Source organism: Gobius niger (assembly GCF_951799975.1).
Source record: "Gobius niger genome assembly, chromosome: 1".
Classification (NCBI taxonomy): domain Eukaryota; kingdom Metazoa; phylum Chordata; class Actinopteri; order Gobiiformes; family Gobiidae; genus Gobius; species Gobius niger.
This window is the reverse complement of record NC_136852.1, coordinates 29,893,508-29,921,176: the sequence shown is the minus strand read 5'-3', so window position 1 is coordinate 29,921,176 and position 27,669 is coordinate 29,893,508. Positions and strand designations below refer to the sequence as shown.

At 41.5% G+C, this 27,669-nt stretch overlaps 3 protein-coding genes across 11 annotated transcripts in view; 1 reads left to right on the top strand and 2 right to left on the bottom strand.

The window, feature by feature from the left end:
• LOC306964848 (unconventional myosin-XVIIIa-like) overlaps positions 1-6,882 on the bottom strand; it is a gene marked incomplete at its 5' end in the record, with an annotated part of 153,435 nt that extends 146,553 nt beyond the window's left edge. For all 8 annotated transcript variants that reach the window (XM_079559008.1, XM_079559011.1, XM_079559014.1 and 5 more), the window contains 2 exons: positions 954-1,428; positions 6,781-6,882. In XM_079559008.1, the coding sequence (XP_079415134.1) occupies positions 954-1,367 (414 nt within the window). The remainder of the gene's footprint in view (positions 1-953; positions 1,429-6,780) is intronic.
• An 8,052-nt stretch (positions 6,883-14,934) lies between these two features.
• Positions 14,935-15,750, top strand: LOC306967633 (phospholipid scramblase 1-like; the record flags this gene model as incomplete). Its single annotated transcript, XM_079562717.1, has 1 exon — positions 14,935-15,750. One exon carries the CDS (start codon positions 14,935-14,937, stop codon positions 15,748-15,750), a length of 816 nt encoding a protein of 271 aa, XP_079418843.1.
• Positions 15,751-18,095: 2,345 nt separating this feature from the next.
• LOC306966366 (galectin-9-like) lies at positions 18,096-27,394 on the bottom strand. 2 transcript variants are annotated; one of them, XM_079561104.1, is made up of 8 exons: positions 27,259-27,394; positions 25,459-25,547; positions 24,152-24,359; positions 22,131-22,250; positions 21,684-21,854; positions 20,209-20,297; positions 19,692-19,848; positions 18,096-18,320 (listed from the first exon to the last, which is right to left on the bottom strand). In XM_079561104.1, exons 1-8 carry the CDS (start codon positions 27,292-27,294, stop codon positions 18,174-18,176), a joined length of 1,017 nt encoding a protein of 338 aa, XP_079417230.1. In that variant the 5' UTR covers positions 27,295-27,394; the 3' UTR covers positions 18,096-18,173. The 2 variants fall into 2 exon arrangements, with proteins under 2 accessions (XP_079417230.1, XP_079417231.1); XM_079561105.1 differs by having other exon boundaries at positions 21,684-21,815.
• Positions 27,395-27,669: the final 275 nt, after the last annotated feature.

Sequence of the window (27,669 nt, the reverse complement as noted above, 5' to 3'; positions counted from 1 at the left end):
AGAACAAAGCCTTCTCCAGCACATCCCAGACATTCTCAATGGTCAAACTAATGTCCTCATAATTGTGTCTGTTTTTACATCAGGGGTTCTTAAAACTTGTATTTTCTTTAACAAACAGAAAAAATACCAAGCCCCTTAGGCATCTTAATCATACTTGCTTTTCTGACCCTTATGATACAGATTAAATATTGAAGTATTCATTTTTTTAATGAAGACGCATATTTAATTGAAAATACACTTTTAGATTCGAGCTACTTGAGCTTACATTTCTTTGCTACCATAATCCTTTTTCCTACTTGATGCAGTACTGGCTGTACAACGCAATTTTCCTATTAAAACAACATGGAAAGCCAGATTTCAATGGTGAGGCAATTGTTCTGGGTGATTTTCGTAATGGCAAGGCACACCAAGCACATTTTCTCCAGTTCTACATTACCCAAATCTAAAGGATTACAGCCCATAGGCCAGTGTAACGCCCCATTTGAAAGTTAAGACCTACAAAACTCATCTAAACAGATATTTTTCCTTGCGTTCCATTGCGTTCTTTCCATTGGTTTTTTGTTGCTCCAAGGCATTTTTTCTTTTTTTTTTAACACATTTGGTCGCTTTATTGGTGCGTTTTTGTCATTTTGTCGTCATGTTTTGGTCTCAGCTCATTTTTGTTGCTATTTTGACACTTTTTTTCCAAGATGCTTTTAGATTTGGGTAAAGCCAAACTGGAGAAAATGTGCTTGGTTCAGGTGGGGTTAAGAGGTTAATGGATGTTCAGAAGCAGGGCCACGCCTCATCTACTTCAGTTTCTACTTGTAGCCACTCCTCAATGCTCTGTCTTCTGTATTCAGCTGCTTCCTCAATCCTGCCCTCCACATGGATTAGCATGAATAAGCTTTGTGTGATCTGGATCTGGATCTGGAATAAATATTTCTAATCTACTTCTGACTTCTTGCACCCACCTGTCCGACTTGTGAGGAGTTGGTCTTGGCCATGGATCCGAAATGGGCCACTCGGTCCCTTACAGAGCCCCTGTGCTGATCATGAGACGACTCCCCCTTCAGGTCGTCTGTGGAACTGGCGCCGCTCAGCTGACCGTCCAACACCACGCTGCTGCGGTTGCTGCGGTTGCTGAGCCCATCCGACTCGATATCGGTCAGCGTGAGCTCGCTCCCACTGGCCACTTTGATGGGGATGGGGTTGGAAATCTCGATCTTGTTCTTGGAGTCGCGTTTGGCTTCGCGTTTGAGGTTGAAAAAGCCGCGGCGCATGCTCATCTCCTCCAGGCTGCGCAGTTCGGCCGCGGACATGCGCTCTTTCTTCTTCTCCTTCCTCCCGCTGTCCCGCTCCTTGTCCTTTTTCATGAGGTTGAACATGGTGGAGGACGCTAGGGGGGCGACGTGGCGAGGGGGGGGAAACTAGACAGGGACCGGTCCCCTGAAAAGACGAAATGAACAGGAAATATTTAAAACTACGTCAGGATAATGACAGTAATAACATGATAACAACAGAAAGAATGAAAACATGATGCTGGAGATACTGATGAAGTATACAGAAGTTCTTCACAGATATGTAGAGAACACAAAGAGGACATGCACACTCCTACTTAAGAGACCCTACTGAAAGGCAGAGGTGGGTACTACATTTACTCAAGTACACATACTTAGAAGATACATAGGTGTAGTACTTAGAGGTTTTACCATATGGTAATGTTGGAGTTGGACTTGAGTTACTCATTCCACTGTGAATACATTTTGGCAGAAGCTTCATGTGACGCATGAAATAGATGTGGTTTGTGTTTCATGTACTTTATTCTGAATAAAATCTTAATGTATATTTTTCTGGCATTTCCTTTGGAGATACGAGTATATGTTTTGTTTCCTATTCACGTCATGACTGAATCGTAAAACAAACTTTTTCACTCAAATAGAAACTCCATTTTCCCAATGTACTTTTTTACTCTTACTTGAATCCTTTTTTTGGTCACTAGTTTTTACTTGTACTTAATAATTGAGTGAATATTTCATCTACTACTCTACCCATCTCAGCTGAAAGGCAGGACACAGAGTAACCACCCTGCCACAGTAACGGGCTGGACAGGCATACTCCACTCCACACAAGAACTGCATCAACAGCCTTTGAGTATTCACCTTATTCCGCCCCGCCCACTTTTGCCACTTTTTGCTTTGTCTCGGCACTTCCGTTGTACAGACACTTCCGGTCGAGCGCGAAGCCCGTTCATTTAAACGGAGAACGAGTGAAAATATTCTCCGCTCAAATCTGATGTTTAGTCGATTGATTTGTGTAAAATATCCAATGTTCATTTGCACCAACACGTCAACACTGCACCGTTTCTCTGCACGGCTGAAAAACGGCTTTGTTTTCGTGTAGTGACTGATTTTATCTGGACTCCTCCAGTCCCATGTTAACTGATAGGAGAAAAGGGGCGGGCACAGTTCATAGTGGCGCCAACGTGAACTTTCGGAATAAGGTGAATACATAAGGGCCAACCACTTGCTTGAAAACATATTTTACTTGTTTGTAAGAAGTGGTTGAAATGTTGTTTCATAAAGGCTACGCTGATTATGAACAATATACATGTCCAGCAAATCAAAAGTATATAACTATAATGATGAAACTATCATTCAAGAACAGGAGCGGCTCATGATGAACCCACAAAGCAACCATCCTCCCACTGTTTTGATCACGTGTTTGGAAAGCTGTAGTTTACAGTAGAAGGGAAACAAGAAGTAGAACACATGCTACACATGATTAGCCAAGTGAAGGCGAAACTGTAAACATTACAGGGTCATGACCGACCTCTTTAATCTATTAATCTACCAAAAAAAAAATCATTTCAGACAGCTCAGTAACAGAAGGAAGACACTTGACTCAGATCAGTCCAACCTCCTTATGCAGTGCCTTACATAGTACATGACTGAGCCCCTGGAGCATGCTCTGCACATCCCCTGCATACTTCACATTGCTACCTCTACATCAACGCCTTATGAATGTTTTGTCTCAAAAATGTCTATGGATTCAGTGGAGCTACAAACTTGAGGTTTAGACCTCCACAAAAGCCTGTGATTCATGTATTAAATGCTGAAAATCTGCTACTTATTCTCATACTTTTCTCCATATTTTCCCAGTGCTTCTGTGTCTTTTCGGACCAATTCCAGACATTTAAACAAACACCCTGAACATGTTTCTCATTATGTTGTGAGTGGCACAGCCTTGTCTCTGCGGGGGGGGGCACGGTATGGCCCTCCAATAACAGACTGTGCCCTGTGGAGCCGCTGCCATGAACCGTTTGATGCGAGAAATGCCTTTCAAAAACCGTGGCCACAAACTGGAATCTTTTTGACAGATATTGGGACTGAGACAAGTAGGAGGACAGTAACATATAATCGCCAAATTATCTTTCAGTAGCTTTTATACAGGAACACATGAAGAAACAACAGAACAACGGTATACTACAACCAAAATAATTACAGCCCTTGCTATTTGCGAAAACAATCAATGGATTTTAGACTGAACTTGTGCTAACCCTGACTGTACTTTGTCACTGTACATAAGCCTTTCACAGCCAGCAAGAGTAAATCTGACAGAACCAATGGCCTAAGAAGATTAGATGAACTTAAACAAACACCTCCACATTATATCCAAGGCTTGACAAGACAAAAAAATAAAACATTTAGTCTGATAGACATTTTGTCCAGTTGTATTTTCTGTTTAAAGGAACAGGCCACCGTTTTTCCCATACCGAGATATGTTCTTACCTGAGCTTAGACGAGTTGATCCGTACCTGTCTGGTCTTTTTACGTTCCCTCAGTCACGCAAAAAGACCAAAGATGTTGTTAGCATTTGGCCTCTCCCAGTATATAACTCCAAACGGTCGTGAAGCTAGAAGCTACCACGCTCTTCCACGGGCACAAAGACCAGACAGGTATGTATCAACTCGTCTAAACTCTTCAGACACTTCTGCTAATTTATCCTAGCAAAGAAACGAGTCAGGTGTGAGGGGAGGCAAGCCGCTCATAAGTAGAGACTAATGTTTCATGCCTCAAAATAAATAAATAAATGCTATTATTGTGTCTAATGCATTGAAAAACAATTGCTGTCATTTGTAGGCTTATTTTGCAGTGATGTTAAAGCCACGCCGCGTAAAATTTTTACCCAAAAAATAATATTGAAATACAAGCATTTATTTTATCACAGATATTTTCATCATTGAAAAATTCCTCTTAAAGCAGTACTATGTAACGTGTTTACCTTAATACAGGGGTGTCAAACATACGGCCCGTGGGCCTAATCCGGCCCGCCAGATGATTTAATCTGGCCCCTGCCCTGTAGAGCAGATTCCAGAGTATGTAGGGGAAAAAAGTAAGTCTCTAGCCCATTCCTGTGCGGAGTTATGATTTTTTTTAAAGAATAACCAGAATGCTCATTCTAGCCACTAGGGGGCATTAAATAAGAAAAAAAAGTAAGAGTTCCACATGTGTCCAGCAGAGGGCACTGACATAATAAGAGCTCTGGATATGAACAATGCATTATATAGCCAGGTGGTAAATGGACAGTCTGCCCTAGGTGGCTTCAATAACAGCTTACCACCACCGAGTGTGGAGTGAATGAATAATGACGACTATGTAGCACTTTGAGGAACTTGTGACACAGGCTTGTAAAGTGCAATACAGGTGTATCCATCCATCCATTTTCTTCCACTTGTCCGTTGCCGGGTCGTGGCAGCAGCTGTTGGAGTTGCCCAGATCACATTGCACCAGCCCTTATGGCTCCTCCTGCAGGTGGTGGGTCCACAGAAGGACGGCCTCATGGTTCTAACCGGGCCTGTTGGTCTCTCATAAGGGGCTTCTGAACTGCTCTTTGTCTGACCCGTCAGCTAGGACCAGTTTGCCATGGGAGACGCTACCAGGGGCACGAAGCCCCCGACAACAGAGCTCCAGGATCATTCGGGTGCTCAAACCCCTCCACCACGTTAAGGTGATGGTTCCAGGAGGGGGCAATACAAGTGTAAACCGTTGTCATTAATGAAGCTTCAGTCAAGTTGGGGATTTGACCAAATCACAGCTTATTATTATTGATTTATTGGAAAAATATTCTCCATATTATGCGGCCCGCGACCCACTGTGGGAGCTGAATTTTGGCCCGCGACCCAAAATGAGTTTGACACCCCGGCCTTAATAAATCCTTTCCGTAGTCCCTGTGGGGGTAATACAAGTGTTTATGGGATGATTGGAGGGTCTTTCATCTCCCCCTGGTGTCTCTGGTCAGAAAACCATGTTTGCAACTTGACTGCCACCGGACCGGAGCCACCAATACACACTAATGGAATCACGAAGAAGAAGCTAACATGCTAACGGGCAAAGCTAACTGCGGGCTAACGTCACTTTAAACAGTATTTACAGCCAAGTTTGAGTGAAAAAAAAATATTTCCATTGTGTAATTGGATGCACAGTAACCCTCTCTCCCTTCGCCTTTACTGTCAGCGTAGTATTTACTCTCCAAGACAATTAATAAGTTAAAAAATCGTAACTTGCTACTACACCTGCAGTTGCGCTTATGGCCTCTAGGGGGGAGAGTTACTTAATACTGCTTTAAATATACAACTAAACATGAGCCTTTTTGCTGTGAGCGGCTCAGCTCTCCTAAGACATGGCTGTAACTTTACCGGGAGCGGGTACGTCTCCAGTTCGTCTCCATGAAGATGTGGATTTAGGTCAGTAGCATTTGAGATTTAAACAGCTTTTGTCCTCGTCCAAATCCATTCTTTGGTTACCCACTGCAGAAATAGTATTTTCTGTGTTGAGCCGCTCATTGGGAGCATGTTTCGTACTGACGGCAACAGTGTGTCAAATGTTACGGAGTGTGCCTTTAATGTGGATAACACAGCCCTGTTAAAAACCCGTGACCTGGATATTTGGGATGTGTTTTCAAACCAGCAAAGGATATTCCAAAAATGGTTCTTCGATCAATATTTTAGCTCGTGCTAGAACAATAGGGTTGACAATATGGGGTAGACTACTTTATTCTCAAAAAAAGGCTTATTTCTTTTGTCAAATCTTCAATTGGCAGTAACTTTTATGGCAACAACAAAAAAGTCCATGCTAATCGGTTAATGCGAATCATCTCCAGTAACCAGATGTTTTCGTGTCAACACATAAGCCCGGGGAGGGGGCACCGTAGCCGGGCTGTCAAAGTTACGTCCACCCGCCTCTCTCTCGCTCTCTCTGTCTGCAGCTCAGCGCTTTTTTGTCTGTCTTTTCTACTTCCAAAACAATGCAAATCCCTTGTCAACAAAGCCACATTTCCCCACGGGCAGTGCATTCACGTTCACTGCAAACTCCACGGACAAAAAGGAAGCAACAAAAAAAGCGTGACAGGGCTGAAAAAGCAGAGGGTTTAGCTTTAGCCGCCGATGCTACCTTTCACCCACAGCAGCAGCCGAGCAGGATCAGGCGTGGAAATATTAGCCGAATACACGCTTTACGGCAAAGGGCAATAAACACTGCGATAAAGCTGGGGTTAAAAGTATTAACTATGGTTTGGTGTAACTTTTGGATGAATACTCCAGCCTGCTAGCTAGCCTAATTGGCTCAAGTCAATTCCCTGCCCTCATTTTCTTTCTTTTTTTTTTTTTGTTATAGGCAAATCATGAACACATTTGGGGAATGCGAGCTCCCATCCCGCCGGCTTTCCGTAGCGCCAAAAGCAGCGGCTAAATAATATCAAATTGTGTCTGAAATAATGTGTGTTAAAGGCGGGGGTACTCACTGTAGTCCAGCACACGCGAACGGAGCACCGCTGGTCCTGCTGGTTGTGTGTGGGTGCAGTCTCGGGAACGCAGCAGCCGCAGACAAGCTGCTGCGAGGCGGCCAGGGAACAAAGGCAGGCCGCGGTCAGACTGCGGCCTCTGCCGGACAGGAGAGGGAAGTGCAAGTGGGGACCGTGATCATGGCAGAGGTGGAAGAAGTGAGGTGGATTCTTCTTCTTCTTCTTCTTCTTCTTCTTCTTCTTCTTCTTCTTCTTCTTCTTCTTCTTCTTCTTCTTCTTCTTCTTCTTCTTCTTCTTCTTCTTCTTCTTCTTCTTCTTCTTCTTCTTCTTCTTTTTCTTTTTCTTTTTCTTTTTCTTCTTCTTCTTCTTCTTCTTCTTCTTCTTCTTCTTCTTCTTCTTCTTCTTCTTCTTCTTCTTCTTCTTCTTCTTCTTCTTCTTCTTCTTCTTCTTCTTCTTCTTCTTCTTCTTCTTCTTCTTCTTCTTTTTCTTTTTCTTTTTCTTTTTCTTCTTTTTCTTCTTCTTCTTTTTCTTTTTCTTTTTCTTTTTCTTTTTCTTCTTCTTCTTTTTTTTCTTTTTCTTCTTCTTCTTCTTCTTCTTCTTTTTCTTCTTCTTTTTTTTTCTTTTTCTTCTTCTTCTTCTTCTTCTTCTTCTTCTTCTTCTTCTTCTTTTTCTTTTTCTTTTTCTTTTTCTTTTTCTTTTTCTTTTTCTTTTTCTTCTTCTTCTTCTTCTTCTTCTTCTTCTTCTTCTTCTTTTTCTTTTTCTTTTTCTTTTTCTTTTTCTTCTTCTTCTTCTTCTTCTTCTTCTTCTTCTTCTTTTTCTTTTTCTTTTTCTTTTTCTTCTTTTTCTTCTTCTTCTTTTTCTTTTTCTTTTTCTTTTTCTTTTTCTTTTTCTTTTTCTTTTTCTTCTTCTTCTTTTTTTTCTTTTTCTTCTTCTTCTTCTTCTTCTTCTTTTTCTTCTTCTTCTTCTTCTTCTTCTTCTTCTTCTTCTTCTTCTTCTTTTCAGCAGTGGAATAATGTTTGTTCTTACCTTCAGTATATTGCTGGGTTGCAGGTTCTAGAATGTGATGATGTCATCGGGCCCAATGGGGGGCAGCAGCTAGTTTTTCCTATTACCAGCATTTCACTTTCAGGTCATAGCTCAAAAGAAAATGTATGAATTAAAAAAAAATATCATGAACATCATTCACTGGGTCCATGATCTCTCTGTACAAGACCAAAAATTCCCTCAAAAGCAAAATAATTTTTCCTCCATACAGTAGATTTGGCCTTTAGAACGCTGTGATGATAAATTAAAACGCCTCTTCAGCAAAAGTATGTGACACCACTGAACGATTGTGTTATTGTTGAGAAAGTGTTTTCAAATTTTGTTATTGTGATGGGGTTTTTTTTATCAGAATGACTTAACTTCAGCTTCACCTAGATTCACCTACAGCACATTTAACAAAGAAGTCACAGCAAAAATACAATACAAAAATGTAAAGGCACACCGCGTAGAATTTTATTTATGAACAAAATTGGAATATTACCATTTATTTTATGATAGATCATTTCATCATTGGAAAAATACCTCATAAATGTACAAACAAACATGTGTGTGCGACTCAGCTCTCCTAAGACATGACTGTAACTTTGCCAGGAGTGGGTACGTCTCCAGCTCGTCTCCATGGAGATGTGACTAAAACCAGTAGAATTTGAGATTGAAATAGGTTAGGTCCTCATCCAAATCCATTCTTTGATTAGTCCCTGCGGTAATAGTATTTTTCTGTGTCGAGCTGGTCAAAAGGAGCATATTGTGCACTAATGGCAACAGTATAGTCCAAAATGTTACGCAGTATCCCTTTAAGCCAAAATTCTAAATGCTTTTACTTCTAATTCAAGTTAAAATAAAGTAGAGTAGAGTATTAAGTAAGTATTTACTTAAAAGGAAATAAACACCTACAATTTACATTAATCTACTGGTTCTATGGGCCTCCTCCTTTAGCTCCTCGGTCACATTACCTTGGCTTCGGCTGGGCTCTCCCGTACTGGCACCTCACTCTTGACCCTGCTTCGTCCTGTAGTGTTTCTGTCCAAAGGATGATGCACTGGGCTCAGATATCTCAGGGAAACTTAACCCTATAAGTCGATCTGCTCAAAGACGCTGTTGCCACGAGTTTAACTTCATGACAAGCCACATGATGCTCAGAGGATAGAGACATCTGAAAGCAGCAAACAAAAAGGGTACGTTGCATGTCCTTTATTTCATTGTATTATGTCTTATACTTGTGGTTCTTTGGTCTAGCTGAAAACAGTAGCTGTCGGCTATGAGCCAAAAATCAGACAGAGTCCAGGGAAGCTGCCTAGACTTACACCTAGACTAGGGGCATGGTGGAAGTTTTGTGTCTTTAGCTCTTGAGAAGGTCAAATATTTAATATGCATCTCTCAAACAAGCAAGAATGATATTTTTGTTTTAATTACTTTATTGTATCACACAATTCATGTATCACACACAATTAAGATGTCAGAGAATTGACACAATATTATTTATTTTTTTAATTTCAGGTGAGATTTTATTATAATGTTGATGACTGTTTCAGATCATACAAGCTATAAACTATTTTAGATTTAGTTCTTTCTTTATATTATTGTTTCATAGTTTTGCTTTCTTCTTGAGGGTCTTATTCTGTTTACATAAGGTTCCTCTGTCTTTATTCTTTGATTGCATTTGTTTCCACAGGCTGTCTGCACCTAAAAGCAGCTGTAATGTTTTTCATCTGCAGTTTTATTAATCAGGTTTTATCTTACAACATTCTGGCTATAATGAGCAAAACCTGTGCAGAGTCGCCCAGTTGCCCCTGACAGTTCGAAGGACTGGTGACTCAGTAGAGGACGGTGTTTTTTTTGTCCACTATTCTTTGCCAACGAGAAATCTTCTATGAACAGTTTCATGATGCTCACCTGGAGATGTTTTGTATGTGTAATTATAGTTCATGCGGCTTCATGAAAGGCATGGGATCAAAAACAAGATGTGTCATGTCCTTTCTGATATGTGGCGATGATTTCCTATTCTATTTATGAAGGATGGAATCAAGACAATGGACAAATACAACTCAAAATCCTGTCAAATCAACTTTTATCGAATTTAAATTATTTTGTTACCCTTGTCTCTTGTAGGCCAATCTCCATGGCGACCCACGGTGACAACACTCCCTACTACATCCGCAACATCAGTGCTCCAAACGCTCCAAAATGGATCAATGCGGACCACAGCCTCCCTTCCAGTGGTCCTTTCCCTGGTCCACCGCCTGGTTCTTCGCCTGGTTCTTCGCCTGGTTCTTCGCCTGGTCCTCCGCCTGGTCCTCTGCCTGGTCCTCCGCCTGGTCCTCCGCCTGGTCCACCGCCTGGTTCTTCGCATGGTCCTCTGCCTGGTCCTCTGCCTGGTCCTCCGCCTGGTCCTCCGCCTGGTCCTCCGCCTGGTCCTCTGCCTGGTCCTTTGCCTGGTCCTCCGCCTGGTCCTCCACTTGATCCTCCACCCCCGTACAGCATCACACCCCCTGCTGCCCCTGACCCCCTGCCCACTCCTCCCATCGGGGGCTGCCCTCCTGGACTCGAGTACCTCATGCAACTCGACCAAATCCTCGTCCAACAAGAAGTCAACTTCACCGAAATGATCATCGGCGTGGAGATGAGCAACAACTACGTCATCAAAAACAGCGCGGGGCAGCAGATTTTCACGGCCCGAGAGGAGGACAGCGATTTCTTCACCATGCAGTATTTCGGCCCACTCAGACCTTTCAGATTCCACATACAGGACAATTTCGGCCGAGACGTTTTGGTGGTGACGCGTCCCGTCAACTGCGGAGCTTGTTGTTTCCCGTGCTGCCTGCAGGAAGTGGAGATCCAAAGTCCAAACGGGGTCCCCATCGGCTACGTCGTGCAAAACTGGCACCCGTTTTTACCAAAATTCACGGTCATGGACGCAGCCCGGAGCGCGCAGCTGAAGATCAAGGGCCCGTGTTGTGATTGCGGGTGTAGTTCGGATGTGGTTTTCCAGGTTTTGTCCCGGGATGAGGGATCCGTGGTGGGGCAGATATCCAAACAGTGGGCTGGGTTTCTGCAAGAAACGTTAACGGACGCGGATAACTTTGGGATCTCGTTTCCGACGGATTTGAATGTAAAAGTTAAGGCGCTGTTGCTGGGAGCCGTTCTCCTCATAGATTTTATGTATTTTGAGACGAATAAGAACAATCCGCATTACATCTAAAAAAATGTTGGAAATTCAATTTAATTTTACTCCATAACGTCGCTAAACCAATGTGGGGAAATGACAACATTATACAGCTGCTAAAACACTTTCTGATAGACAACTGCGGGTACTTTTGGTCATATTGCAGCAATTTGTATCACAGAAATATGATAAAGCAGTTCAACTTCCACTTCCTTCTTTAATGGTTTGAAAAGGAAAAAAAAAAACGGGTATTCCAGCTTTAAAAGTTTAATTACTTGGGCCAACCCTGGTGCAGCCATATCTATGACTAGGGCCTCAAATCTATATCACGATATAAAAAAGAAATATCACGAAAACGATATATTTGACGATATAATTGACAACGGACAAATGACTTCAAAATCCCAGCCTTACGCCTATTGGGAAGATTAATTCAGTGATATTTCATTCTTTTTATGACATAAACATTTCCTTGCAAATATGATCTACTCATGCAGCTTACATCCTTTTTTTTTCTTTTTTTTTCTTTTTCTTTATGGTGCTCTGGTGAAATTATATTGTGATAACGATATTCGATACGACATGGCCAACCCTATCTATCACCTTCCCGCTGGACACAGTAGAGGTTTATTCAGGCTTGAAACATAAAATGCCAGGTCTACGTATATCATGCTTTAACCTCTTAACTCCCACCGGAACAGAAAGGATCTTTTTCCTCACGTCATCCGATTTTTTTCTCCATCATTTTTTTTGTTGGGTGGTCAACTCATTTTTGTAACTTTTTTGTCAATTTTTTTTTGGGCATTTTTTGTCATATTTTTTTTGTCATATTTTTCATCATATTTTTGTATTTTTTTGTAACATTTTGTCACATTTTTGTCGTTTTTTGTCACATTTTTGTCATTTTTTCGTCAATTTATCAAATTTTTGTCATTTTTTGTCAATTTTTTGTCATTTTTAGTCAATTTTTTGTCAATTTCTTGTGACATTTTTGCCACTTTTTCATCCATTTCTCGTCACTTTTTTGTCAATGTTTTCTCGCTTTGTTGTCACATTTCCATCATTGTTTTCGTCTCCGTTTTGTTGCTATTTTCACATCTTTTTTCCAGAAGCTTTTGGGCTGGGGTAAAGCCGAACTGGAGAAAATGTGCTCGGTTCAGGTGGGAGTTAGGGGGTTAATGTTATCGCTTTAGTACCATGTGCCAACTCAGCAAGGACTTTGGGCACCTCAGGAAACGAAGGCTCCGGCTATTATAGAAATGTTTATTATAATAAAGTGTTACAAAATCCGAGGGGTGTTTCATCTGTTCTTGACGTGGATTTTGTTCCTTTAGAGGCCAAGAAAGACAGGTTTGAAAAAATTAAATACATGCCATTCCAAAATAAATACATAAATATATTTTACAACTTTCATGGAAAAATTCTTGTTCTGTACTTTGTCTCTTTCCTGTTACATGGGCTCTTGTGATCATAGGACTTATTTGGATTGAGGGGCAAGTGAAAGAAGTCAAATGTGTAAACAGCTAAAGCAGGTTAACTCACCAGTTCCTCCTGTGCTCCTCTGGCTCTGCTTCCCCTCTCTGACACCTCGGTATTGTTGGTGTCTAAAGGATGATGCACAGGGCTCAGGTATCACACAGAAACATGACCCTATAGACTACACTACTCACTCCTTCCCCGTTCAAAGGAGCTGTTGCTACGAGTTTGGCGTCATAACAACCAGCCCCGTGACTTCTGCCCCTCACCAGGGACGGACGGAGACATCTCGGTGCATGCAGGCGACACGACAAGACAAACAAGGTGGGTTAAATGTCATTTGAATCAATATATTCTGAAAGTATGTTTCTGGAGTTATGCAGCGAGGTATTAAACTGCTCAGTCTACCTCGTTGATATCCATTTGAGCACTATCCTGGTCTTGTTGCAGGTCGATCCTCTAAGGGTGAGGTCATTTTGTCCATCTTATTCCATATTTGGATTGGCAGTTTTCAGTTTGCGGGTTAGTCCTTATTCATTCCCAGTTACTTCTTACATTGACAGTGCTGGGATTTGGGAAGAAACTGCCGAGCTACCTCTGAGATATGGTGCACAAGGCCAATAATTCTTATGCCCTTTGTTGAAGTCTTAGGTTTTCGCAACTCTAGATCTTTGCCAGAACAGAAATCACTTCATAAATGTAACTTTTTTTTACCCGGCAAGCTACTTTTACATAACAAGAATGTCAGAGATACCAATGCTACCCGTGTTAACCATGACACTTGTCTAAAATGTGACTTAGGTGTAGTTCACCCAGGAGGATTAGTTGCCAAGATGGTATTTCGAAGAAAATTACTTACGTTTTCTCCTTATACTTAACAATATTGACCCAACTATTCGCAGATTGTTCTCAGCATGTTCAGAACAATCAGAAAATGCATTAAAAAAAAAATTATCCAGCATATAGAGATACCGAGAAATGTCTGGAGAGCTACTGATTGCTCCCGAGCTACTGGTTGGAGATCCCTATTTACTATAGTCAACATTAAACATAGAGCAATATCAAACATGTTAATGCGCACAATAGGGGGCAGCTGGGCGAGGGGAAACATCAGCTTTCTGACAGCCTAGTGCAGGGGAAGGCAAGTTTGCATCACAGAGGGCCGATTTTCATCATTACCAAAACGTCAAAGTTAGAAACCATTTTCTGCAAATGCCAATGTTTTACATGAGTGGTTCTAAAGTGGTCCGGCTCCGAGACCCGCCATTACCTTAACGACAAGCTGTGAAATAAAAATAAACTATCATTTGTAATATATCGTATAAAATATTGTATTTACCACTCATGTTTTATTGAACAAGACATCAAAACAACCCAATAATATTAATTTTAACAGACTCCAGTGGGTTTCTGTGTAGTTTCAGATGGAAAATATTGAAAGAAAAGTTCCCTGTAAGCGCGCGAGACACTTTTGAGTCCCGACCCACCAGTTGAGAATCACTTTTTTTTTACATTATGACCAAGTGGGATGCTCTGCAAGGACATTTAAAGGGGCTAGATGCAAGTTGGCCATTTTATACTCACTACTGCCACCTCAGGTCTTATATGTAACTGCAGCTTCTATGTTAAGCTCGTGCATGACGGCACTTTGGACCCGAATTAACACCTTTCTGAGTGACAGTGCAGGATTTTAGAGGCAGTTGTGGTGAACAGGTCTGGGCTCATTCTACATATAGGACATGGCTGGAACATGTAGGGGGGAGGAAAATACATAATTTTAACATTTTTAAACTCCGTATAGTCCCTTTAAAAATACACTATACAGACACTATTTCTTGCATGTTTTAGAGTACTTTAACAATGATTTTATCCCTTATTTGCATAATAATATTTCTCAAAATTATATTGGAGGCCAGAGGTTCTGTGCTGGAGGGCCGGATTTGGCCCCCGGGCCTGACGTTGCCTACCCCTGGCCTTGTGGATGAAAGTGTTTATCAGCCAGTTGGACCTGTTGGCTCTGATCGGGATTCCACAGTCTTCTTCATGAGGCAGGACCGAAGAGGCTGTGAGGGTGTCTAGTTATCTCTGAGATAGAGAGATAACCCTCTGTCCACTCTGTCTGAAGGAAAGATAGTCAAACAGGCCCAGTCCTGATCATTGTTTTTGAGCCAAAGCATAACAGTCCTTCAGGAGGAGAAGCTTAGCCAAAAGTTTCCCCCGTTTTCTGTCATTTCACTTATAGTTGTTGAGATCTGGAGCCGATTCAATTGCCATAACTTTTCATCACGCACTTAGTTTATGTTTCTAACTCTGGTCAAAGAAAGTTAAGCTCTCCAATCCACAAAGATGCAACAAAACATCTCAAACACCTTCAAACACACAAACACAGCAATTCACAAGAAAAAAACAACACACTTTCGGGACAGAAAAGTCTTCCGTCGTCATGCTTGTTTTTCCTCCCCCTCCAGGCCATGGCGTTCCCTGCTGACAACAGTCCCTACTACATCGGGATGCAAAACTGGACCAACGCGGTTCACCCGCATCCCGACCCCAGCCTCGCCCCGCTTGGTCCTCCACCTCCATACGACGGCGCCCCCTCCGCTGCCAGGCCCACCATCGCGGGCTGCCCTCCTGGACTCGAGTACCTGACGCAAATCGAGCAAATCCTGGTCGAGCAGAAGGTCAACTACGGCGAAATGATCACGGGATGGGAGATGAGCAACAACTACGTCATCAAAAACAGCGCGGGGCAGCAGATTTTCACGGCCCGAGAGGACAGCGATTTCTTTAGCATGCAGTTCTTCGGGCCGCTCAGACCTTTCGACATCCACATCCACGACAATTTCGGCCGGGACGTCTTGACCGTGACGCGTCCGGTCAAATGCGGATCTTGCTGTTGCCCGTGCTGCCTGCAGGAGGTGGAGATCCAAAGTCCGCCCGGGAACCCCATCGGCTACGTCGTGCAAAACTGGCACCCGTTTTTCCCGAAGTTCACGGTCATGGACGCGGCCCGGAGCGCGCAGCTGAAGATCAAGGGCCCGTGTTGCGACTGCAGGTGTTGCTCGGACGTGGTTTTCGAGGTTTTGTCCCGGGATGAGGGGAGCATTGTGGGGCAAATATCGAAACAGTGGGGAGGGTTCCTTCAGGAGGGGTTCACGGACGCGGATAACTTTGGGATCTCGTTTCCGATGGACTTGGATGTAAAAGTCAAGGCGCTGTTGCTGGGAGCCGTTTTCCTCATCGATTTTATGTATTTTGAGACGAATAAGAATCAGAATCAGAATTAATGTTTTACAATAACAATACAATAACAAATATGAGGAAATAGCCATGAATACAGTCAGCAGGATAACCGTCAAAATGGAGATGTTTTGACGACTTGGTTTATGATCAATATCTCTGACATTATTGGGCCTTTCCTCATGAAACAAAAACATCTCTGTCAGCACAAATGAACTAAGGTCCATTCATCTTTTTTCATAAAGGTGTTAAAAAGTTGTAAGAAGTGCTTGATGTTGGGCAGTTGAAAGGATTAACATAAAGCCCTGGAAACCTAATCCCTCACAACCGATGATCAGGTTCAGTATTAACAGATCATTTTTCAAAAGTGTAAATCTCCCAGTCCTGTCTATGGTGGCCTGGAAGTACAAAACACATTTACAAGTTTTGAAACAAATTTACATTTTTTTACAGAAAGGGGAGGTACTTTTGGGGTACTTTAGGTTAGTGTCTAACCCAGGGGTGTCAAACATACGGCCCGTGGGCCTAATCCGGCCCGCCAGATGTTTTAATCTGGCCCCTGCCCTGTAGAGCAGATTCCAGAGTATGTAGGGGAAAAAAGTAAGTCTCTAGCCCATTCCTGTGCGGAGTTATGATTTTTTTTTAAAGAATAACCAGAATACTCATTCTAGCCACTAGGGGGCATTAAATAAGAAAAAAAAGTAAATAGTTCCACACGTGTCCAGCAGAGGGCACCGACATAATAAGAACTCAGGATATGACCAATGCATTATATAGCCAGGTGGACAGTCTGCCCTAGGGCGGCTGTGGCTTCAATAACAGCTTACCACCACCGAGTGTGGAGTGAATGAATAATGACGACTATGTAGCACTTTGAGGAACTTGTGACACAGGCTTGTAAAGTGCAATACAAGTGTATCCATCCATCCATTTTCTTCCACTTGTCCGTTGCCGGGTCGTGGGAGCAGCTGTTGGAGCTGCCCAAATCACATTGCACCAGCCCCTTATGGCTCCTCCTGCAGGTGGTGGGTCCACAGAAGGACGGCCTCATGATTCTAACCGGGCCTGTTGGTCTCTCATAAGGGGCTTCTGAACCGCTCTTTGTCTGACCCGTCACCTAGGACCAGGGGCACGAAGCCCCTGACAACAGAGCTCCAGGATCATTCGTGTGCTCAAACCCCTCCACCACGTTAAGGTGATGGTTCCAGGAGGGGGCAATACAAGTGTAAACCGTTGTTATTAATGAAGCTTCAGTCAAGTTGGGGCTTTGACCAAATCACAGCTTATTATTATTCATTTATTGGAAACATATTCTCTATATTACGTGGCCCGCGACCCGCTGTGGGAGCTGAATTTTGGCCCGCGACTCAAAATGAGTTTGACACCCCTGGTCTAACCCCTGTGTCTGCATGTGTGCTGTGTGTCTGACCCCGGAGATGACAGATTTGAGTGGAAATCTGTGTAAATCACACTGGTCTGTTTAAAAGCACCTTTCAAATATTAACATTAGATGATGTTATGAACTTTATTGGATTTAATGACATGTATATTTTCAGAAATTTCACATGACTTTAGATTTTAGTCTCTCATTTCTTAAGAAAAAAACAAAACCAATAAAAACACCACCCAAAGTTTTTTTGTGTGTGCTCTTTTTCAAATTTATTTTCAAATTGCCACATAGCACCAGCAAAAAAATCCAAATGTCTGAATAAAAAAAATTTATATACTGGAACAAGTCATGATATGGTATAATTTTATGCTAAATGCTAATACACTGTGACAACATGATTCTGATCAGTAGCAATTTGTTAAAACTAAAGCTGCATTTTTTTTTTTTTTTTCAAATATCCCTTCCTTATATGCGATATGTTTTTCAAAGCAAGTTCTGTTTTATCATACACAAAAGCTGCTTAAAAAAAACAAAAACAAAAAAAAAGCTCTGTTTGTGAATACATCTCAACACGCTAGTGGCACACGTCTGTACAGAGCAGTGGTTTCTCAACTGCAAGTGCAATATATCAAGACAAACTGTGACCAAAATGAAAAGAACATTTAATTTCATATCATATTTAGAGAGTTCTGTTGATTATTTTCGAATACTATATGTTTATAAAGGTCTCATATTATCTTGTGCTGTTATTATAAACTCTCAGTCGGAGTTCTCCATTATAGACTGAGGTTCCTAATCATTTGTGCTTGGTACTTTAAGTGTTGCCTGTTATCCAAGAAGCTTTGTCAGCACTTCTTATCTCAGTTTGGCAGTAGGCTGAACATGTATTGGTCCAGTGAGAGGGGTTCAACTTCAACCAACACAACTACCAACACTTAAACTAACAAGTACAGATGAAAACTGAAGCTTTCACTCACAGTGGACCTTTAGGGGTCACTGTTAAATGTACACCTCAATTGAAATGAGCGATTTATCTTGTAGGAATGGCTGTAAGTGGTTTTAGTGTCTGATCTAACGTGCTCAGACCATGACGGAGGAGAGGGTGACGTCCCCGTTGATCTCCAGGCTGGTGATCTGGTTCAGATGGTGGAAGCGGTGCCTGTAATTGTGCACCTGCATCCCGTTCACGATGATCCGGTAAGACTGTTGCTCGCAGCAGATGGTCAGCTGAAAGAGAGGATGCATACTCACTTCAAGATGTTTACATTCATACAGAACGTCTCATTATTATTATCAGAAGTATTTCGTGGACTTCTATTGGAAACATTTCCCTTGTTTAACATTATGCAACATAAAATGGTGATTTTATATGGAAAAAGTACAGTTATACATATAACCTGTATGTCTGGGTCAATTTGAGCATTAACTTTACCTGAATGGAGGCACACCTTTTGATATAAGTCTAGTATTTAAGCAGTGGCAGCGAATATTTCAATATTTGTGGTGTGGAAATACAGCTGTGCTCAAAAGTTTACATACCCTGGCAAAACTTTAGATTAGTTTTTCAAAGAATGTGAAAGATAAACACAAACAGTTTTTTTTCACTCATAGTTAGTGGTTGTGTGAAGCCGTTTGTGGTAAAAAAAAAAAAGTTTTTATTTTTAAATCATAATGAAAAAAGAAGGTACTATAATGACCCTGATCAAAAGTTTACATACCCCTGTTCTGCGTATTGCCCTCTTTAGCATCAATGGCAGCTTGGAGTCTTTTGTGGTAGTTGTGGAGAAGGTTCTGTATATAATCTAATTCCTCCTGATCATAAACTTTTGATCAGGGTCATTTTTGGTACTTTCTTTTTTCATTATGATTTAAAAAAAAGAGCAAACTCTGTTTTTTCACCACAAATGGCTTCACACAACCACTAACTTTCAAAAATAGCGAACAAACATAAAAAGTTCTGCCAGGTTATGTAAACTTTTGAGCACAACTGTATATATAACTAACTAACTATCTTAGTTAGTATATATAACTAACTAACTAGATAACTAACTGTATATATAATAAATTATGTTCATGCACAGGAAATAGTTTAAGTGTAATTTTATAGATTTTATGTATTGTATATATTTCCATACATCCTTTTTATTCTAATTCTAATTGTGTTCTACAAATAAACTTCCCTTGCCAGTAGATCAGTGAGCAGAGCAGGGAATTATTGGTCAAGTCATTTTTTTCATTGTTTGTCATTTAATGCTTTTAAATGCCATTTAAGGCCTTGATTTTGGAAAAAAAAAAATCATGCCCTGCAGAAACCCTGTAATAGTGTCTTGTTTTGTTTTGGACTGATCACTAACTGAGTTTACAAAGCAGTCGCTTCAGCAAACAGAAGAGTAGCTGTTTTCTTGTAATACTCATTTCAACCACAGGGAGGAGCCGCAATCATACAGAAAACCATGAAGGGGATCAACAATTAGATGAAAATATTTATATCAGCAATTTGGAACCTGGAGAAGACTGAAATAAATGAACTTAAATGCTTCGGCAAAATGGCTTTGCAATATTTTCCCCACAGTTGTTTGGTTGTGTTTTGTGTCTTACATTGAAGGCCTGTCCCCTGTGGAAGGGCATGCCGCCTCCTCTCTCCTCGGAGCCCCATCTCTCCCTCTCTTTCGTGTTCCTGACCACGGTGTTCTCGGTGAAGCGCGGGTTATAGTGCAGCGCGATCCCCGACGGACAGCAAAGATCCACAGCGAACCTGCAGGGAAAAGCACATTCAAACATGCACAGATGAAACCTTTTAGCTTCACTTGTTCTTGGCAGGCTGTCCAGTGGAAAACAGCCTTGTCTCTAATGACTAACACGTGGCTTCCTCTGCTGCCGCTTCATTGTCTTTTTACTTTCTCAACATGTGGAGGAGGGTTTTCCAGTAAGTCCGACCTCAGCTTCCTCTCTCTTTTTTCTCTCTCAGCGATTGGCTTTAGAGAAGATACAATGGCAGCAGTCCAAACGCAGCATTGGAGAACACATGACCATTTGTTGTCAAAGGGACTGAGTTAAATGATCCCTATTGGTGATCACTGGTTTATAAAGTCTCTACAGTGAAGCGGCCTCTTACTTGTTTGCATTTGGGTGCACAGATCCTTGGATGGTGATGGTCCGACCTTGCATTAGTCCCCCACTGATGGCGCTGTGGTACGGGACGGCCTGCAGAGCACAACAGGTCAATAACACATCATCAAAATCGACTTTTTCAAGCTTTACATCATGTTATTATGTCATTCCCTCATTAAAAACATGCCTGAAGTGTTGCCTTGGCACATTCACGTATTTCTGAGTAATCTGTAAAAACTCTGATGGCGGCCATTTTAGGGATAGGTTTGCCTGAGTCCTCCTAGGAACGCCCCCACCTCCTGGAGACGCCTCCGAGCTTTCGTCACCAGCCGAGTAACCAAGCACTGCTCCTCAGCAGAACCCCCTCCCCACTGATGCCACAGACAGCGTGTGGAGGGGGCGTGTCGGAAAGGCTCAGAGGTTCTTAAAGAGACAGAGGCCTATTTCAAGACATTCACTACAGCCATTTTGAGAGAGACATTTTATACAAGGCAGTTATTTTAATTTTCTGCATTTACAGACCAACAGAAGGTTTGGTCATCATTGTAGTGTGATATAGACTGGTGCTATGTGATTGAAAAAAGCATAAAAGAGATAGAAAAGAGATAGGCCACAGTTTTTACACACTGAGATATGTTCTTACCTTAGCTTAGACGAGTTCATTTGTACCCGTCTGGTCTTCACGCATGCCCTCAGTTACGTAAACACAGCGCAGACGGCGTTAGCATTTAGCCTCTCCTCTATAGCTCCAAACCAGGTGAAGATAGAAGCTACCCCGCAGTAATATCTTCACTTTACTGTGCGGATATCGAACTACACCTGGTATTATTACGCCTTGCAATGTAGTTCCCCTTTTTATCCACTTAGAAAATCATTGTTTAATTTTGTGTAATTATACTTATTAAATAGGGAAAACGTGGAAGAGCTTGGTAGCTTCTATCTTCACCTCATTTGCAGCTATAGAGGAGAGGAGACGAGGCTAAATGCTAACGCCGTCTGCGCTAAGTTTACGTGACTGAGGGCACGCGTGAAGACCAGACGGGTACAAATGAACTCGTCTAAGCTAAGGTACGTACATATCTCAGTATGTAAAAACGGTGGCCTGTTCCTTTAACATATCAAAAACTTAACACAGGAAGTAAATACTTCACCAGAGGAGGATTTTAGTTTTTATCACCGCAAGTGTTTTAGCCTTGAAGCTAAAGGCTAACGTTGATGCTAAGTGTCAAAATAGCACCACCATCTGAACTAAACTTTCAGTGTAACTTCAAGTTTTCGAGGTTAAACCTTATTTTATTTTCAATTTACATTAAAATGTGGACAAGAAACAGTCTTTACACTGGCTAACAGGAAGTTAGCCAAAAACATTCCCTGCACAGAGTCTATTGTGTTGATTTTAAAAACTAAGAAACATGGAGTCGAACATTTAAAAAAAAAAAGGAATTTTGACATGATGCAGAGAAGACTTCCTTTACTTACAGGCACGGCTGGAGGAAAGCCGGGTTGGGCGGGAAAGCCGGGTTGGGCGGGAAAGCCGGGTTGGGCGGGGAACCCAGGCTGCGGAGGGAAGGCGGGGCCAGTGGGAAACGCTCCGAACGAAGGTAAAGCCACCTGAGGAACAAAGAACCCGGGCTGAGCCGTGAACTGCGGCTGGGGACAAGACAGAGATCATTATAAAGCAGCTTTTCACTGAATCACTAATGTCATCACACAAACTCATTTTTTTTTTTTCGTTATGATGTATGTTTGGGATATGTTATATACTAAAACAGTAACTGGGGAGTCATTTTGTGTGTAACTAATGCCAAATAACATTAGGGCAGATATTTGAATAGATACTTGGTCTAACACAACTTGTTATATGGATACAGTTTCTTGGCTTCCAAACATAGCTCCAGTTATGTTTCTGAGAGAACATTAACTTACCGCCGGGCTCATGAAGGAGATGTTGGAGACTTCCACTTTGCCCCCGACCATGATGGTGTCCACTTGCTGAAACGGGAGCCTGTGCCTGAACTCCAGGAAGTGAACGTTGTTTATGGACACCTGGACAAAGCAAACGGTCGAGTCAGGGATATGTGTGAGTATATGTGCTGTTACTCACAAGATATCACAATACGGCTCTTCCTTGTTCTTATTTTTGCTCTAATGTCTGCAGCGGTAGACTTGAAGACTGCAAGAGGTTTTGTGTTATAATAATAATACATCAAACTTGCATAGCGCTTTTTTGGACACTCAAAGACGCTTTACATGGGGGATAAAACGAAACAAAAAAGGGGGGGTTTAGGAAAAAGCTAGTTGGACAGGTGGGTTTTGAGGACTGATTTGAAGGTTGGTAGTGAGTCAGAGTTTCTAAAGGGCTGTGGGAGTGAGTTCCAGAGGGTGGGGGGCGGCAATGGCTGAGGCCCGGTCCCCCAAGGCCCGGCGGTTAGTGCGGGTGATGGGAGTGAGGCAGTTGGAGTCAGCAGAGCGGAGGCGGCGGGTGGGTTGGTGTTGTTGCAGGAGCTCGGTGAGGTCGGGCGGGGCCAGGTTAGGGAGGGATTTGTAGGTGAGGAGGAGGAGCTTGTACTGAATACGATACTGAACAGGAGCCGAAGTGGAGCTGCTGGAGGACGGGGGGGGTGATGTGTTCCCTAGACCGGGTGTGGGTGAGGAGGCGGGGCAGCAGAGTTCTGGATGTATTGCAGTTTTTGGAGGTGAGCGGTGGGAAGTCCGTAGAGGAGGCTACTGCAGGAGTCGAGTCTGGAAGTGATGAATGCGTGGATGAGGATTTCTGTAGACTGGGTAAGGGAGGGGCGGAGGCGGGCGATGTTGCGGAGGTGGAAGGAGGATGTTTTAGTGATGTTGTTGATGTTGTGTTTTGTACGAGAGGGTGGAGTCCATTATGATGCAGAGGCTGTAATTGTAAATTAGGCTGCAGGTTTTTTTTTCATTGTTTGTTCTATTTTATATTTTGCACACTGTGTTAGAGCTTGATTTCTGTTTTATTATTCCATTTAGTAGATTTTTTGTGTGTTGATTCTATTATTGCATATATGAAAACATGAATATGGAAAGCACTGTTAGGGCTGTACTCTGTTTTTAAAAGTGCTATATAAATAAACCTGACCTTGATTTTGAAGCTGAAGCTGAGCGGAAACCCTGGACCTTTGGTTTGTTTGTCCTGTGCTGTTTCCACCTATGAGCTGCTGGGCACAGGGGGCGAGATGCCACAGCAGGGAGCCCTTTGACTCCACGATTGATCAGTCTTTAATTTGGCCATCATTTTAACCACAAACAACACGCAAACATTCCTGTCCCTCCATGGCATGTAGCTTTCTCACCGGCCTTCAACACACTGTGATGGCCCTCAACCCAAGCAAAATATATGAATTTCAGCCCAAAACACTTACTTACACTGCATGTCCACAAAGACCCTGGAGTTTGTTGAAACGCATGTGATTTTTGTTTGATAAATAAAAAAATCTTTTTCCTCACGTCAGATTTTTTTTTCCAGCATTTTTTTCTTGGGTATTCAACTCATTTTTTGTCATTTTTTTGGTCATTTTTTTGGTCATTTTTTTGTCACATTTTTGTCATTTTTTCGTCAATTTTTTATCACATGTTGTCATTTTTTTGTCATTTTTTGTCAATTTTTTGTCATTTTTTGGTCAATTTTTTTAAATCAAATTTTTGTCCTTTTTTTCGTCAATTTTTTATCACATTTTTGTCACATTTTGTCACATTTTTTGGTCATTCTTTGTCACATTTTTTTCTTTTTTTCGTCATTTTTTTAATCTAATTTTTGTCATTTTTTTGTCACATTTTGTCACATTTTTTTCTTCCAGAAGTTTTTGGACTGGGGTAAAGCCAAACTGGAGAAAATGTGCTTGGTTCAGGTGGGAGTTAAGGGGATAAGGAAAACAACATATAATCTATCAATATAAAGATTTGGGTGTTGTTGTTACCTGGTACGCGTGTGGTCGGACCGTGATGGTGATGTTGAAGCCCGCTCCTTGGTGGATGGGGGCGTTGTGCTGGCGCTCCTCTGACGCCCAATTGCCGCACTGGAAACTGTTGCACACCACCGTCATGGGGTGGCAGTCGAACCGAGGGTTAAAATGAAACGCTACATCGGCGTTCTGCCTCGAGCCGCACTGCAGATTCACATGGAACCTGGAAGAGATCGCGGAGAAGGTTTAGTCTGTGGCCGACTCCGGTGGCAGTAGCCCGGACACGCCCCTGGCTCACACGAAGTCATGACCGTCTGTAGAGGACAGATAAGAATTCGATTGAATCATTTCAATTAGACCTCTTAGACCTCTTACCAATTTACTGGTTTCGGCAGCATTTTGACAAACCAAACTGATTCGTAAATGACTGAAAGAGGAGATTTGTACTTTAGTTTGCAAACTGGACATAATAGAGAAGACAGAAGCTTTCTCATTATTATTCTGACCTTTCTGATCAGAAGTACATTACAGCAGCCTTTAACCTCTTCACTCCCACCTGAACGGATCCCATTTTCTCCAGTTTGGCTTTACCCTAATCAAAAAGCTTCTTGGGGAAAAAAGCACCAAAACAGCCACAAAAAATGAGAAGAAAACAAGGATGTAAATGCAACAAAAAGAGACAAAAAATGTGACAAAAATTCAACCAAAAAGTGACAAAAATTCAACAAAAATTCAACAAAAATTCAACAAAAAATCAACAAAAATTCAACAAAAATTCAACAAAAATTCAACCAAAAAGTGACAAAAATTCAACAAAAAAATGACAAAAATTCAACAAAAATGTGACAAAAACTCAACCAAAAAGTGACAAAAATTCAACAAAAAGTGACAAAAATTCAACAAAAATGTGACAAAAATGTGACAAAAATTCAACAAAAACTCAACAAAAATGTGACCCAAAAGAAAAAACATAAAAAAGGTGACACAACACAGCAACAACGCTAGGAAAAAGATCAGTTTTGTGGGTCTTAGCTTTCAAATGAGGTGTTACACAGACCTATATAATGGCCAGAGAGGACAGAATGCATTTGGTTCAGGCGGGTGGTAAGAGGTTAAGTTCAGTGTCTGAGGTCAATGTATGTACAAATAAATAAATGTAAGTTTCATTAGATGATGCTTTTGTACAGACAGTGGTTCTAAAATGTAGTGAAATCAAATGAAGCCTAAATTATAACAGTTACCTAAGTAAATAAAGAAAAACCTGTGCACCACTACCTCGACTACTGCACATGATTCCAAAGTATATCCAAACACATATTCACCTGTCGGCTCCGGGCTTTACTCGCCCGCTCACAGTGATGGACTTTCCATCCTGCAGACCTCCGTGGATCGAACCGGTGAACGGGATCCTCTGCAGACGACAAGAGAGAAGACGCCTTTTACACACACATGTGCCGGTCAAATTCATTACAACTGAGACAAATGGGATCGAGAATGCTCAAATTCAACTTCTGTGGATTTTCATTTTGCCCATTTGTTTTTTAACCTCTTAACCCCGCCTGAACCGAGAGGATCTTTTTCCTCACGTCATTAGTTTTTTTTTTCCATCATTTTTTTGTTGGGTGTTCAACTCATTTTTGTAACTTTTTTGTCATTTTTTGTTAATTTTTTGTACTTTTTTGGTCAATTTTTTATCACATTTTTGTCACATTTTGTCACATTATTGTCATTTTTTTGGTCATTCTTTGTCACATTTTTTTCTTTTTTTTGTCATTTTTTTAATACAATTTTTTTCATTTTTTTGTCAAATTTTTGTCATTTTTCCGTCAATTTTTTATCACATTTTTGTAATTTTTTCGTCAATTTTTTATCACATTTTTGTCATAATTTGTCACATTTTTGTCATTTTTTTTGTCATTTTTTGTCACATTTTTGTCACTTTTTCATCATTTTTTTAATCCAATTTTTGTCATTTTTTTGTCACATTTTGTCACATTTTTGTCATTTTTTGTCACATTTTTGTCATTTTTTCGTCATTTTTTTAATCCAATTTTTGTCATTTTTGTCACATTTTTGTCATTTTTTGTAAATCTTTTGTCAATTTCTTGTCAATTTCTTGTCAATTTCTTGTGACATTTGTGTGACATTTTTGCCACTTTTTCATCAATTTTTTGTCACTTTTTTGTCACATTTCCATGATTTTTTTCGTCTCAGTTTTTCACAGCTTTTTTTTCATGTGGGAGTTAAGGGGTTAAGGAAAAAAAACATACAATCTATAAAACTTCACTGGCTCCTGCACTTCACTAAAAGCCTTTCAATAAACCACTGCTTTTTTATGGCGAGCATGTGACTGTAGCAGACACTTACTCCAAGTCCAAGTGTAATTCTGTAGTTTATGAATAGGTCAAATGCCCACTCAGCTCATAATGTCGTTTCAGGTCCTGTTCCTGCTTGCTACTTCCCACACACATTTAGAAATGATCCCAGATTATCAAGAAAGTGACTCATACTTGTAAACAGGCATCACTTTTTCCACTTTTCCTGCCCCTCTTTCACAACTGCTGCTGCTGCTCTAAAATGGTTCAAAAAAGGACAGTCATTTGAGAGTCAAAAGCTTAGTGACAATGAAAAGCTTCTCTAACTTGTAACATTCTAAATTCACTTCACATGATACTTCCTTTTTTGCTCTTGAATGACTTCCATTTATTGTTCCGGCCGTGGAAAAAAAGTTTTTACCCAAACGTGCGTAACTGAGATGACTGTGCGCACATTCCTGAACACGACTGCCCCTTTAATGCGAAACCTTTTACTAGTTAATTTACTTCTCCAGTGAAATCCAGTCCACTCTGTCCCTGCAGCACATTTTAAAGGCGAGTGCTGCATAAAGAGACGGACAAATGGAGCATTGCGCGTTATTTACGAGCTTCTTTTTGCCATGCGTAATAGTTGCTACTTAACTTAAACTAGACTGAACCAGTGACGTTGCGATGTAGAGATATCTGCTACTAAAGGCAAACACGCAGATGGTGAGTTGAACGTGTCTCTGTGCGCTTTTGGCGTGGATTTGGTGAACAGCGAGACCAGAGCGCACGCCCAAAGAGCGCACAACATGAGTGACTTACCGGGTTGTAGAAGGGAGACTGTTGGTTAAAGGCCATGTCTGTCTGCCGTAGGATGCGAGAGGAGACGGGTCTGCTCGAGAGGTGACACAGTTGTAGAAAGGACTTCGCTTTTAGCACAGGGATTCAGTTTCGATTTCTCCAAAAGTGGGCGGTGTTAGAGACGCGCAGCTAACGGTGCGCTGATGTCACAACCACAGTGTTTTCAGATGAATTAACCACAGGCAGGAAGTACTCAGGTTACTTGCGTTTTTTAAAGTAACTGTGCTTCTTGGGTTCGTTTCTTGTGGGAGGAAAAAGCACCGTTTGGAATGTCTCCATTGGTCACTACATGTGGTCTGATCTTCATCAAAATCACAGGAATGATTAACAGTGTCTGCTTAAGCTAATACCACCCACAGGGCAGAGAATTTA